The sequence below is a fragment of the Rhododendron vialii genome, chromosome 4a (genome assembly GCF_030253575.1).
Source record: "Rhododendron vialii isolate Sample 1 chromosome 4a, ASM3025357v1".
NCBI classification, from domain to species: Eukaryota; Viridiplantae; Streptophyta; class Magnoliopsida; order Ericales; family Ericaceae; genus Rhododendron; species Rhododendron vialii.
In genome coordinates this window covers 11440001-11453421 of record NC_080560.1, presented here as the reverse complement: position 1 = coordinate 11453421, position 13421 = coordinate 11440001, and the positions used below count along the sequence as shown (strand labels likewise).

Here is a 13421-nt window from a genome sequence, read left to right as displayed (position 1 = left end):
AAAATTGCTGAGCAAAAAAAAAAACACTATTTGAAAATTTGAAAATTTGAGCCGGATACCAAAAAGTTTTGGCGGGCAATTGTGGCTCCCAAATTGAAAAGTGTACTTTTGTTTCTTTGAATTTTGAATAGATTGTTGTTTAGAGTGCAAAAAAAAGGGTAAAATGGAAAATTCACCTAATTTTGCTATTGACTTTTCAAAGCAGCCAAATATTATGGGACAAGAAAAAGCACAAAAGTGACAAACATTGCGGGACGGAGGGAGTATTATTTTTTTCGGATTACATTCTATTTAAAATTTTGGGAGCAGAAATTTGAGTTCGGGATCCAAGGATGCTACATACCTTTTAGTGATTAATTATCTTCTGTACTTGTGTTTCTATCAATGAAACTCTTATCATTTTGTGGGGGGGGGGGGGGGGAACTATATACTAGGGGAGAAATGTGTAGAAATAATTGAATTCGATGGTTGATATTTGAATTAAAAAAACATCAGTAGAAAAATGTCAAAATATCTGCTATTTTGGTCTTTAATACATAACAACGGTTCAAAGTTACCCCAAAGAATGTTGATGAAAGTAGTGGGAAAATGATGGCCCATGACGTGTTTTGATAATTAATATCAGCCAATGACATACTGAAAACATTTGTTAATGCTGAAAATATCCTTAACGGGTATTAATTATCAAAACACGTCATTGGCCGTCATTTTCCCAGGAGTTGTTTCCATGTGATCATATACTAATATATCCCTTGATTAATTAAGTACTGTGTCTCTATCCGTATACATAAAATATGCCTTCCAATCACTGACTACTTTAATTTAGACAAAGGCTTTCATTAATAATTTGGGTAGTGTCAGCCAAGAATATCAAATATTTGAACTACTATTTAATATTTGTTTGAGATTAGGTGGACGATTACATCGAACACATGTAATTCAGGTTTTTTTTTTTTTTAAAACAGAGATATATTTTACTAAAAAACTTGATAGGGTACATCAAGTGGGGAAGAGGGGAGGGAGATCCAACCGGTTGAACAAAACGCTTGAAGAGGGCAAAGCCCTGCAACACCTAAGGGCGAATAGCCTAAACACCTAAGGGCATTAAAATGCCCGAATCAAAAACAAAAACAGCCCAAATTGAACAAAGGGCCTAAAAAATGGAGATATAAAAGTTTGGTGAGTTCTACTTGATTTTCGATGACGAAGGATCAAAGGAAAGAATGATTTTCGATGACGGTGAATTTTTCGGGTATTTGATTGTTTAAGTGTATAATCCAAGGGCTCCAATCATCATGCAATACAGTGGTGAAACGGAAGAAAATATAAAAGTTATTTTGAGTCACTTGGGTGTTTGGCATGGGTGGCATAAATGGCGATTATAGTATTGTCCCCCACAGAAAATTGACCAATATTAACAACAACAAAAATGTCTCAATACATTGAAAAATTCTCACTAATTGTTTTAGTGACACAAAATTTAGTGGTCGAAAGGTGTCGCTAAAAATGCCCGGCTAAAAATATATAGTGACAGTATTTGAAAAATACGTCACTAATGCTCATTATCATTAATTACAAGCAAGAGTTGGCACAATAAATTTATCTTTAGGTACAACATACAAAAAAGGTACGTATAAACCCAAGTATATACCCCTAATCTAAGGTCCCACCAGACCAGTAATTTTTTTTGAATGGCAAAAAAGGGATTAAATTAAAAATAATAATGAAAGAAGTACAATAGTTTGAGCAAGAAACGATAGCATCATAACGTGAAAGTAGCATCCCAACTAGGTTGGCACCCTACACCACAACAATCATATGTTATTCAAGCTCCGAGGATTGACAAGAAATCAATCCACACAACACCCAAATTACAAGATATATCTAGTATGACACCTGTAACGATCCGAATTTTCGACCCAAATTTTTTTAATACAAATTTATATTTTTAAATTCCTAATTCAATAATTAATTAGATTGAATAATTAAAATATATTATTATGTGTACAATTGATTTTATTTGCATTATTGTATAAGATATGTATTTAAACTTTAGATATACAGAAAATCAGTGATTCATATTCATCTCTTATCTTTCCTATCTAAACCCTAAGTAGAACTCTATTCAAATTAACTCTTCACTTCTCTATCTCTCATCCTATACATAAAAGCGTCCAGATACATCCTCACCATGTACATACATGCGTCCACATACATTAGAATTGAAAACCCCCCAAATGTGGCACTTGTCCCCTATCTTTTTTTCATTATCAGTATCACTCTTCTTCCTCATTCCACCACTTCTACAATTATCCTCTCACCTTCTCATTACCTTATTCTCTCTCTCATTATACATACCCACACAATCCGAAAATTGAACACCAGTATATTATTTTACTCCCAATTCTATTGTTGAGTCTAGAGAGAGAGAGAGAAAGAGAGTTGTGGCCGTAGGTATATGCACACCGCTGCTGCGGGCCCTATCAGAGTGCCGTCGGACGCTGCCTCGAGATTTCAAAACCACCATGGCGATCTACGGACACCGTACAACACTTATCCGAACTTAGAATCGCGTTTGAGGTAGTTTTCCGAAAACTCAAAATCTTTATCTGCATTTTAATAGAGTTACTTAGATTTAAAGTTTATTGAAGATGATGATCAGCTGTTAAATTATTAATTTATTTTTAGTCCTGTTTATATTAAAATTTAGTCTGGTTGTGCTAGAATGATTAGTGTTATACCCTGTGAAAATTTATGATCGTTTAACAAGTGTTTGATTGTGAAATTATTATTGATGATGCATTGTTGATTTGTATTTGAGTGAACGTTTACGTGTTTAATAAATTATTGGGATAGATAAATGTTTATGAAATATTAACAAGAATATTTTACTAGTAAAAATTTATTTAGATTGTAAACAAGAAATATTTTAGATTATATATTAGTTAATCTTTAACTCTAATAAATATTGACTAGAATAGCCTCGCATAATTTTGTTGTTATAAAAATCTCATATTAATATTTAATATAGTTAGTAAATACTAAATTTAGCAATAAGTATATTCCAATAAAAATTTGTTTGTAAAATCTATAAATAATATGAGAGTTAAAGAAAATATATAAATAGTAAAAATATTTTATAAAATTTCTAAACAAGAGAAATAGACTTAATTTTAAGTGTAGTAATTAATTATTTAACTGAATATTATTTTGTTACTCACATGATTAATTATATGACAGGATTAATTTTATCGCATGGTTATGTGTTGTTAGTACTTCTAGTTGAAATGTTGAACCGTTCGACATTTTGTTGTGGCTGTAGATTGGACAAATAGGTTTCCGGGGTGGTTACGAGTAGTGAATCATGTAGACGATGATAAATAAATGGAAAATGATAAAGTGTTGAAAGTGTAAGTACTGTGTGGATTGTGAATTGAGCCATGGCGATGGCAAGGGTAACCTATGGGGCCCTGTGTTGAAATGGGTTACCTGAGGGGCCCGGTGTTGTGACACTAACGTATGATACGTCATGGGAAGTTTCTCTTTGAGGAAGAGAATGGGTCCCATGAGACGGTTATAGTTAGTGAGACGCTAATGTATGATACGTCATGGGAAGTTTCTCTTCGAGGAAGAGAATGGGTCCCATGAGACGATTATAGTTAGTGAGACGTTAATGTATGATACGTCATGGAAAGTTTCTCTTTGAGGAAGAGAATGGATTCCATGAGACGGTTATAGTTAGCGTGGGGTAGTGGATGTCCGACCCTAATGTACGATACGTCATGGGATGACTCAATCCTCCTGTTATGGTCTTAAGTGAGAACATACTCGGTACATAACTTAGATGCGCTTACCTAGGACCCTGGTGCAGGACAAGCAAGAGGAAGGGTGGACCCATGAGACGATTGTAGTTAGTGGATGTGGGAGGAAAGGATCTCGCGGAGAGAATCCTTAGATTATATGTAAGATGATGGATAGTAAAGAAAAAGACAATGTGTTATTATTTTGTATCTTCGATGTATTATGAATTATTATATTGTTGATCTGCATATTGTGCTATTGGGTTTTAGGATTTCTACTTAGTGAATTATCACTCAGGATACGTTTGTATCCTGGCAAATCGTTTGCTTCGGCGTTCAATTTGCCAGAAGGTGCAGGATTTCACAGTGGAGCAGTTGATACAGGTGGGATTCCCTGGAACGGAGTCTGGGCCAACATTGCTTGGAATTCGTGTCAAAATTAGAGTCGCTCTGTAGTTGCTTTTATTAAACAAATGTACATAGATTTTTGTATTATTTTAAAATTGTAATTTTTGTATAAGGATAAATAAGGGCCTAATAGTTTGTAAAATTCAATGTATTTTAGGGTTAATACTTCCGAAATTCTTTGAGAAATCGGGACGTTACAACACCCAAAAGACTTTTCTTAATCGAAGCATAACAGGAAGCATTAAAGCATCATCCAAGCTCCTTGAAAACCATATGTAGTTATGGTTCCATAATGTCTACAATATATAGCATTCATAGGAGAATGGCAGCGGAAAATTCCATCCCCACAGTGTAATCAACAGATTATGCATCCAAGAGCAACCCAAAAGGCGAAGATCAACATTCAATCCTTCAAGAATTGCAACGTTCACTCCATCAATAAGTAGGCAGCATTCCACCAGACCAGTAATAATGTGCATTCAACTTTCACGAAAATGTATATTTATAGTATTACGTAGTCAATTTTGTTTTGAAAAAAAAAAAAAAGAAGCTTTTATTAACCTTGGAACATTACAAAGATTAACGGATAAGGAGAAAAAATGCAGTTCACTTCTTTATATTCATCTACAACATCCATAACATGGATATCATGCATATGTTGGCTACCTTTCTCGAGCTGTCAAATCTCTTGCATGCTTTTCCTTCGAAACTCGAAGGATTCAAGTGTACAGGTGTGGGTGTGGGGGTGTGTTTGTGTTTGAGTGCTCTCTCAAGACCCCTTACTATGTTGGGAAATTGGAGTCTCGCGCTCGACTCACAACGAACAAAAAACACTTCAAGATCTTGGGATGCTATCGTCACAGAAAACAAACCAGAGAAAGAGGAACAGAAAAACAGAACACACAGATATACGAGGTTCGGCAACTTGCCTACGTTCCCGGGAGCCACACCAGTCCACTATGAACGAAAGAAAATGAAAGATTACAAGTCTTCTCCTTCCTCTCTGAGAAAAGTTTTCTCTTGCACTTTCTTTCACTAGAAACCCATGATCTCTAGAAATTTTCTTTCTATGTGTAGTCGCTCAAAAATAATGAATACAGCACCTAATATTTATAGGCAAACCCTAAGTGATAGTTGGACCCTCCAACCAACTTGGGCCGCGGCCCACGGCCCATCTCGGCCACGAGCGAGTCTATCACACGTTACCTACCGCGAGCCTGACTGCGTGCCTACCTGTTGCGGAACTTTCCGCGCTGGTCACGGACCTTTGTTGCTGAACTCTGTTGCTGAAAGTTGTCTGCATCCCCAACAATCTCTCACTTGAAGATAACTGAAGCAAACCAATATCAACAACCTCAATCAATAGTGGACGTAGTGAAATTCACCCCTCCTAGTGCGACTCCGGCCCTCCAACTCCTCACGCGCGAAGGCCAACTGAAGTTGAGCACAACTTCAGTTTCTCGATGGTGACCGACTTTGTCAACATATCTGCCGGATTTTGGCTCCCCAAAATCTTCTCCAATACCAGTTCCCCTTCTTCCAAAAGCGAGCGAATGAAATGGTACCTCAATCGATGTGCTTCGTTCTGGCATGAAGCACTGGATTTTTCGTAAGGTCTATAGCACTCTAACTATCACTGAAAAGAACACTGTTCTCCTACTTCAAACCCAACTCACCCAGAAAAGCCTTCAACTAGATCATCTCCTTAGCGACCTCCGTGACTGCTACATACTCAGCTTCTGTCGTGGACAAAGTTACCAACTTCTGCAGACGCAAGACCCAACTCACCGCTGTTGATCCCAAAGTGTAGACATATCCTGTGGTGCTTCGCCTTGTATCATGATCACCTGTGAAATCTGCATCCACATATCCTCTCACCATCAAATTTGCTCTCCCAAAACACAATGGCACATTCACAGTCCCGCGGAGATACCTCAGTATCCACTTGACAGCTTCCCTGGATTGCTCGCAAACTTGCTAACAACTCCCATTGCATGCGCGATGTCCGGCCACGTGCAGGTCATCGCATACATCAGACTACCGATGGCCAAGGCATACGGTACCTTGGCCATGTGCTCCTTCTTAGCATCTGTCTTCGGAGACTGCATGTCAGAAAGTCTAAACTGACTTCCCAGAGGCGCGCCAACTGCCTTGGCATTCTACATATTGAACCTTTCAAGAACCCGTTCAATATACTCAACTTCAAGACCCTTGAGTTCTGTTCCTTCTGATCCTCATCCCAAGTATCTGCTTCGCTGCACCCAAATCTTTCATAGCAAACTTTGCTGCCAACTGTTGCTTCAACTTGTTTATCTCGCGTAAACAAGACCCCGCTACAAGCATTTCATCTACGTAGAGTAGTAAAATTATGTAGCTCGCCTTACAATGTTTAAGGTAGCAACAGTGATCCGCGTGGCACCTCGTGTAGCCGCTGTGCTGCATGAAACTTTCAAACTTCTTGTACCATTGTCTAAGAGCCTGTTTCAACCCATACATACTCTTCTTGAGTCTGCACACCATCTCTTCCTTTCCTTTCTCAATGAAGCCAACAAGCTGCTTCATATAGATTTCTTCATCCAAGTCATCATGAAGAAACGCAGTTTTAACATCCAACTGCTCAAGGTAGAGGTTTTCTGCAGCCACCAAACTCAATACCACTCTGATAGTGGTCAACTTCACAACTGGGGAAAAAATCTCTGTGAAATCAACCCCTTCTTTTTGTTGAAAGCCCTTCACAACCAATCTGGCCTTAAACCTCTTGCTGCCGTCGCTTTCCTGCTTGACGCGGTATACTCACTTGTTCTATAGCGCCTTCTTCCCTGCAGGAAGCTTCGCCAACTCCCAAGTCACATTCGAGTGAAGAGAATCCATCTCCTCTTGCATAGCACGTTCCCACTTCACAGCGTCACCGACCTATAAAGCCTCGTCATAGCAAGATGGTTCCCCGCTATCCGTCAAAAGCAAGTAATACAGCGACGAAAGGTATTTTGGATTAGGTTTAGGTACCCTGGTTGATCTTCTTACCGCTGCAGCCGGTGAGCTAGACCCTGTCTATGGAACTGCCCCAGACTTTGTCCGCGAGGCTGCCTCATCCGTCTTGTCAAATCTCGACTCATCCCTACTGTTTTCTGGAAGATCCTTCAAACTAAAGTACTCGGGTGTCTCGTGATCCTCTCGCGCGACAACCCCTGCGGGACCTTAGCTGTCCTCAGTAGAACTCCCACTGCATTGTTTGCCATCCCTGTCCTTGTACAGCACCGACTCATTGAATATGACATCCCGGCTTCTGATTATCTTCCGGTTTTTCTCATCCCAGAGACGATAACCAAACTCATCGATGTCGTACCCAATGAACGTGCACTTCAGTGACTTAGCATCTAGCTTGTCTTTGACTTTGTCACTAAGGTGGACATAAGCAACACAACCGAAAACCTTCAAGTGTGAGAGATTTACCTCTTTACCGCTCCAAACCTCCTCTGGTATCCCAAAGTTCAACGAAACTGATGGCCCATGGTTGATCAAGTATGCTGCTGTACTGATTGCGTCTGCCCAAAACTGCTTGGGCAACCCCGCGTGTATCCGCATGCTCCGCGCACGCTCTGTCATAGTCCTGTTCATCTGCTCCGCGATGCCATTTTGCTGCGGAGTTCCTGGAAGAGTCTTCTCTAAACGGATCCCGAATAGAGCACAGGATCTCTTGTACTCTCCCAGTTCATAATCTCCCCCATTGTCTAACCTCAAACACTTCACCTTTAAATCTATCTCATTTTCTACTCTGGCTTTCCACTTCATGAAAATTTCGGATACCTCTGACTTTGTTTCATGAAGTAGACCCATACTTTCCTCGAGTGATCATCAATGAAAGTATCAAAGTACCTCGACCCGTCGAGAGAATGCACTGGCGCGGGACCCCATACGTCTGTATGAACAAGCTTCAGCTTGTTTGGCTTGGGAGGTCTGCCACTTTTCTAGAAACTAACCCGCCTCTGCTTGCCAAAGATACAGTCTTCGCACATGTCAAAATCCACTGACTCAACTGATACCTGCAGAACCTTCATCCACTTCTCGCTCATATGTCCCAACATATCGTGCCACAAACTTGAACTCACTTGGCTCTCTGGCCGCGGACCTTCCGCGAGCCTATCTACCCTCGCGCCATACCATCTCCGAGAGACCCTCGCGATCCTCGCGCGGGACCATCCCCGAGAGTCCCTCCGCGATGGCAAGTGAATGACTCCCATGTGAAGTTAAATAGAGAGTACCTACTTTCTTTCCGCGCGCTACCACTATGGTACCGTTGGAAGACCTTCCATGCGTCTCCTGTGAATGTTGAGGTATATCCCGCTACTCCCAGTTGCCCAACTGAAACAAGATTCCTCTTCAGCTGCGGGACGAGTCTGACATCCTTCAAACACCATTTAAACCCCTGCGTTTCAATCTGCACATCACCCATTCCCACAATACTACATGGCTCATCATCGCCCAAGTATACTTGCTCGAAGTCACCTGCTATATAGCTCTTCAGAACCCTCTTGCTAGCAGTCGCGTGGAACGAGGCGCCTGAGTCAATCACCCATGACTCCGTGACACTGTCCATCAAAAGAATAAATGCATCATGCACGATATGGGCCTCCTGCTCACCATTATTCTTCTTTGGAGCCTTATAGACTGAAGGCATGTGACCCGCTTGGCCACAGTTCCAACATTCACCTTTAATGCCGCATACTTGTGTTTTGTTGTGGGACTTCTTGCCGCACGACTTCGATCGGCTCTTGTTCTGGTTCTGACCACTCCTGGTCTGGCCTCTGCCCCTCTGCTCAAAACTTAAAGCTGAACCTGAACCGCTAGAGCCTGACACTCCCTCGAGCGATTTCCTTCTAACTTCCTCGGTCAGAATCAAACTGACTATATCATTTAGTTTGAGTTTCTCCTTCCCAACCGAATTACTAATCGCAATAACCATACCCTGCCAGCTCTCTGGCAACTGAGAGAGAATCAACAAAGCTTCAACCTCGTCATCGAACTCAATACCAACAGAGATCAATTGGTCCACTATTGTATTGAACTCGCTAAGATGCTTCATAAACGAACCTCTTTCTGGCATCACGAAGTTGAACAACTTCTTCATCAAGTGCACCTTGTTTGCCGCGGACAGCTGTTCATACATCTCCGCAAGCATGTCCATCAGGTCAGATGCAGTTTTTTCTTTCAATATATTGTGCGCAACTGACTTCGAGAGTGATAACCGGATCAGACCCCTCACTTTTAGGTCAAGAACATCCCATTCCGCTTCAGTCCCCCCTTCTTTTTTCTTTCCTTTTTCTTTACCCAGGAGCGGCCAATAAAGATCTTTCTGATACAAATAGTCCTCTATCTGCATCTTTCAGAAAGCAAAGTCCAAACCATCAAACTTCTCGATCTTCGATTTCCCTTCTTCTGAACCCATAGCTCCCTCAGAAATCCAGACTACCCAAAAGCTTCAATCGAAAAACTATTGAACACCCCTACCGCAACCGCGGCTTTGATACTAGTTGTTGGGAAATCGGAGCCTCACGCTCCATTTACAATGAACAAAAAACACTTCATGATCTTGGGATGCTATCGTCACAGAAAATAAACCAGAGAAAAGGAACAGAAAAAGAGGAACAGAAACACAAAACACACAGATATACGAGGTTCGGCAACTTGCCTACGTCCCCGGGAGCCACACCAGTCTATTATGAACGAAAGAAAATGAAAGATTACAAGTCTTCTCCTTCCTCTCTGAGAAAAGTTTTCTCTTCCACTTTCTCTCACTAGAAACCCTCTCTAGAAATTTTCTTTCTCTATGCAGTCGCTCAAAATTAATGAATACAGTAACTAATATTTATAGGCAAACCCTAAGTGATAGCTGGACCCTCCAACCAACTTGGGTCGTGGCCCACGGTCCATCTCGGCCGCGAGCCTGTCTGTCGCGCGCTACCTGCCAGGAGCCTGACTGCGTGCCTACTTGTCGCGGAACTCTCCGCGCTGGTCACGAACCTTTGTTGCTGAACTCTGTTGCTGAAAGTTGTCTACATCCCCAACATACTACTCCTTCTATTCCAAAGAAGAAAAAAAAGTAGAAGAATATGAAGGAGATCGAAGATCGATGAACACACATTTTCTCTCTCTCTATAACCTATCTCTCTAGTGAGATTTCTCCATAGTTTCACTACACCATTTGGGCTCTAGGGGAATTTTCTCTAGAGTTTTTACCATGCAGGCTCTCTCAAAACAATGGGCAAGGCCCTACTTTTATAGGCGAACGGGCTTTACACAAGCCATTGAGTGCCACCTATAAATGGTGCACGTCACTTTCCAGCTGGCGCACGGTACTTAAAACTAGTGCACACAACTTTACCTGCTGCGTGCGCTACCTGTCATGACATGGCAGGCCTGCCAAATCAATGCATATCCCTAAGGAAACCAAGAATAGTGCACAATAATGATATTTTTCCTATTATGGACTTGGTTAGTGAAGGTTGTCAATGGTGTGGTGCATAAAAAGGGAATATGGCATGGTGCCATACAACCGTTATGATTCATATTAGTGGTCTTAATTAATCACAGTATTAAAGTTTCTAATTAAACCTATTGGCTATTTTAAATCGGTGATCACGTCTCAAAGTTTTTAGTGTGGAGCCCACTCGAGTCGTTTTAAACAAAATGCATAGTTCTAGAAATACACTTTGCATCACAATTGGCTTGATGGGCCAAGTGGAAGAATGTTAGTTTTTCCTATGAGTGTGGCCCACTAGCCTCCAAATTTTGTGCATGTGGGACTCCACTATCCGATAAGCCAATGAAGTGATTTGGTTCATTACGATAATTAATTAAAATTATAGATTAAGGAAAACTCTTGATAATAAAAGAGACATTGATGGACTAGGTGTCTTTTAATAATTATCTCTAAGGCCCTCTTCTTTCCTTTATAAAATATAGAATACCCACCACTTATTCTTCCGATTTTTCCATCAATTAAAGTACTAGGGTATTCTAGAAAAATAGAGACAGAGAGAAGAAGGTGAGCCAAGAATTAAGGTGTTTCTAATTAAGGAATTTGTTCTCTCTAATCACGATAGCCAACAATAGGTATGCTTATTGTTCTTGAGATGTATTGAATTCAAGATTCTGTTATATCTGTTTTCTGCATAATAATTTTAATACAAATATAGATTTACAATTAATATCAGAGCATGGTTTTTTGAATCAATACATCTTAGATTTTAAACATGATGGAGATACTGTCACTTAAATGGAATCCAAAATTGAAGTTACCGTCAAGTTGTATTGAGAAATTGGTTTTACCATTATGTCATGAATGCTACTGTATTGATCATGAAACGAGTACTCGATTTCCGCAATTGGTTTTTGCATGTCACGTTTTGTAGAATACCAGTGGAAGTTATTCTCTTTTCTTTAGGGTTTATTATTGTCGTAATTGATTCACAGGCTAGTATCATAATTCACGGGCTATGATTGTTGGCACTTGAATGTCAGTTTGCAAAGTTTATAAGTAAATTTATGTTTCCCTACTTGGATTTCGCATATCATCTGCCGTAATTGGACTCCGCATATCATCTGCCGTAATAGACTTTTCTACATCAAGCATATTATTTTACTCCTTGTTAATTAATAGCCTATTAATGCTACTGATATTTGATGAAGCAATACATGGTAGATTGATTGAATCGTAATTTTTTGATTCATGTACTGATCATAATTACTGGACTGGAAAACATATACATGTTTTTCGTAATGTATGTATGGATATTATTTTCGTTATGGCTATGGTCAGTAATAGAGATAAAGGTTTTGATCACATGCTTACAATAAATTAATCTGTTTTTTTCAGATTATGTTTTCTGCAATAACGTATGATTATTTTGAAGCATTTAATTGGGAAAGTTTTTCAATTACTGTGTTACTGTATATGTGAGAGTTATGGTTATATTGAATGTCATTAAATGGATTATCAATCACATAAAAAAAATACTTAGTTGTATATTTTATTTATTTTTCAGTAGTAGTGATTGAATAAAAGAATGACATCGGCATAACTCGAATAAAAGAATATAGTATATCATTGGTTAGTTTGATACTCATAGGAATTACTAATTTGGTAGTCACCAAAGTGACCTAGGTTAGTGAAACTTATGAATATTAAACTACGTTAAAGTTTGTTTAAAGGGTAACAATTAAGTCAATAATATTTTCGATTGCAGTCATAATTATAAGAATGGGACTAGGCCCAAAGGAGAGTCATATTCAAATAATTATGAACTGGGTAGGGTAAGTAATTTATGCAACTTAGCGGGTTAGGATTGGATATCCAAAGATAACATGACTAACTTGATAAGCTATATAAATTATTTAGACCTACTTAGGTGATTATGTTGCACCTAATTTGATGAGTGAACAATAGATATGCTTAGGTTTCACCCAAAGGAGGACCTAGGTGATTGCAATAGTTCATCATTATGAATGTTTATAATTCTCGAAGCTTTTATTAAGTATTGCCCTATTTTATTTCAGTTACAGTTCCTGTTTCACTGCACTCTCATGCATGCAATGTTCCAACCCTCACCGGACCAAATTTTTCGGAATGGTCTGAGCATATTCAGTTCACACTGGGTGTATTGGACCTTGATATGGCATTACTTGTTGAAAAACCTCCGGACATTATTGATGAGAGTTTCGAGGAACAAGTGTTCAATTTCAATTCATGGGAAAGGTCGAACAGGCTCAGTTTAATGTTCATGAAAATGACCATTGCGAATAACATCAAAACCTCCCTACCACAGAATATATACTAATGCACTAGAATACTTAAAGGCTGTGGAAGTTCATTTTAAATCTGCTGATAAGTCACTCGCTGGCACAATTATGGCTGAATTAACCACCATGAAATATGATGGTAGTCGTGGAGTTCAAGAGCACATCTTGAATATGTCTGACAAAGCTGCAAAGCTTGCAACCTTGGGAATGAAAGTGGATGAGTCCTTCCTTGTTCAGTTTATACTCAACTCACTTCCAGCATAGTTTGGCCCATTCAAAATTCACTATAACACCAATAAAGACAAGTGGAGTTTGAATGAGCTAACTAACATGTGTGTTCAGGAGGAAGTGAGATTGAGAAGGGAAGGGCGTCATACTGCATTGGCAGTGACTCAAGTTGCTATGAAGAAAAAG

The 13421-nt window shown here is 39.5% G+C and overlaps 1 protein-coding gene across 1 annotated transcript; it reads left to right on the top strand.

The window, feature by feature from the left end:
• Positions 1-10530: 10530 nt before the first annotated feature.
• On the top strand, positions 10531-13271 carry LOC131323669 (uncharacterized). The gene is made up of 3 exons (XM_058355517.1): positions 10531-10561; positions 12765-12963; positions 13034-13271. Exons 1-3 carry the CDS (start codon positions 10531-10533, stop codon positions 13269-13271), a joined length of 468 nt encoding a protein of 155 aa, XP_058211500.1.
• Positions 13272-13421: the final 150 nt, after the last annotated feature.

What these genes read in the sequence shown, in the direction of transcription:
- LOC131323669 (XM_058355517.1), top strand. Translation starts at nt 10,531, where the DNA reads ATGGTGCACGTCACTTTCCAGCTGGCGCACG. An exon ending in CACTTTCCAGCTGGCGCACG is followed by an intron (nt 10,562 to 12,764) that starts GTACTTAAAACT and finishes ATTTTATTTCAG; the next exon opens with TTACAGTTCCTGTTTCACTG. An exon ending in AATTTCAATTCATGGGAAAG is followed by an intron (nt 12,964 to 13,033) that starts GTCGAACAGGCT and finishes TCCCTACCACAG; the next exon opens with AATATATACTAATGCACTAG.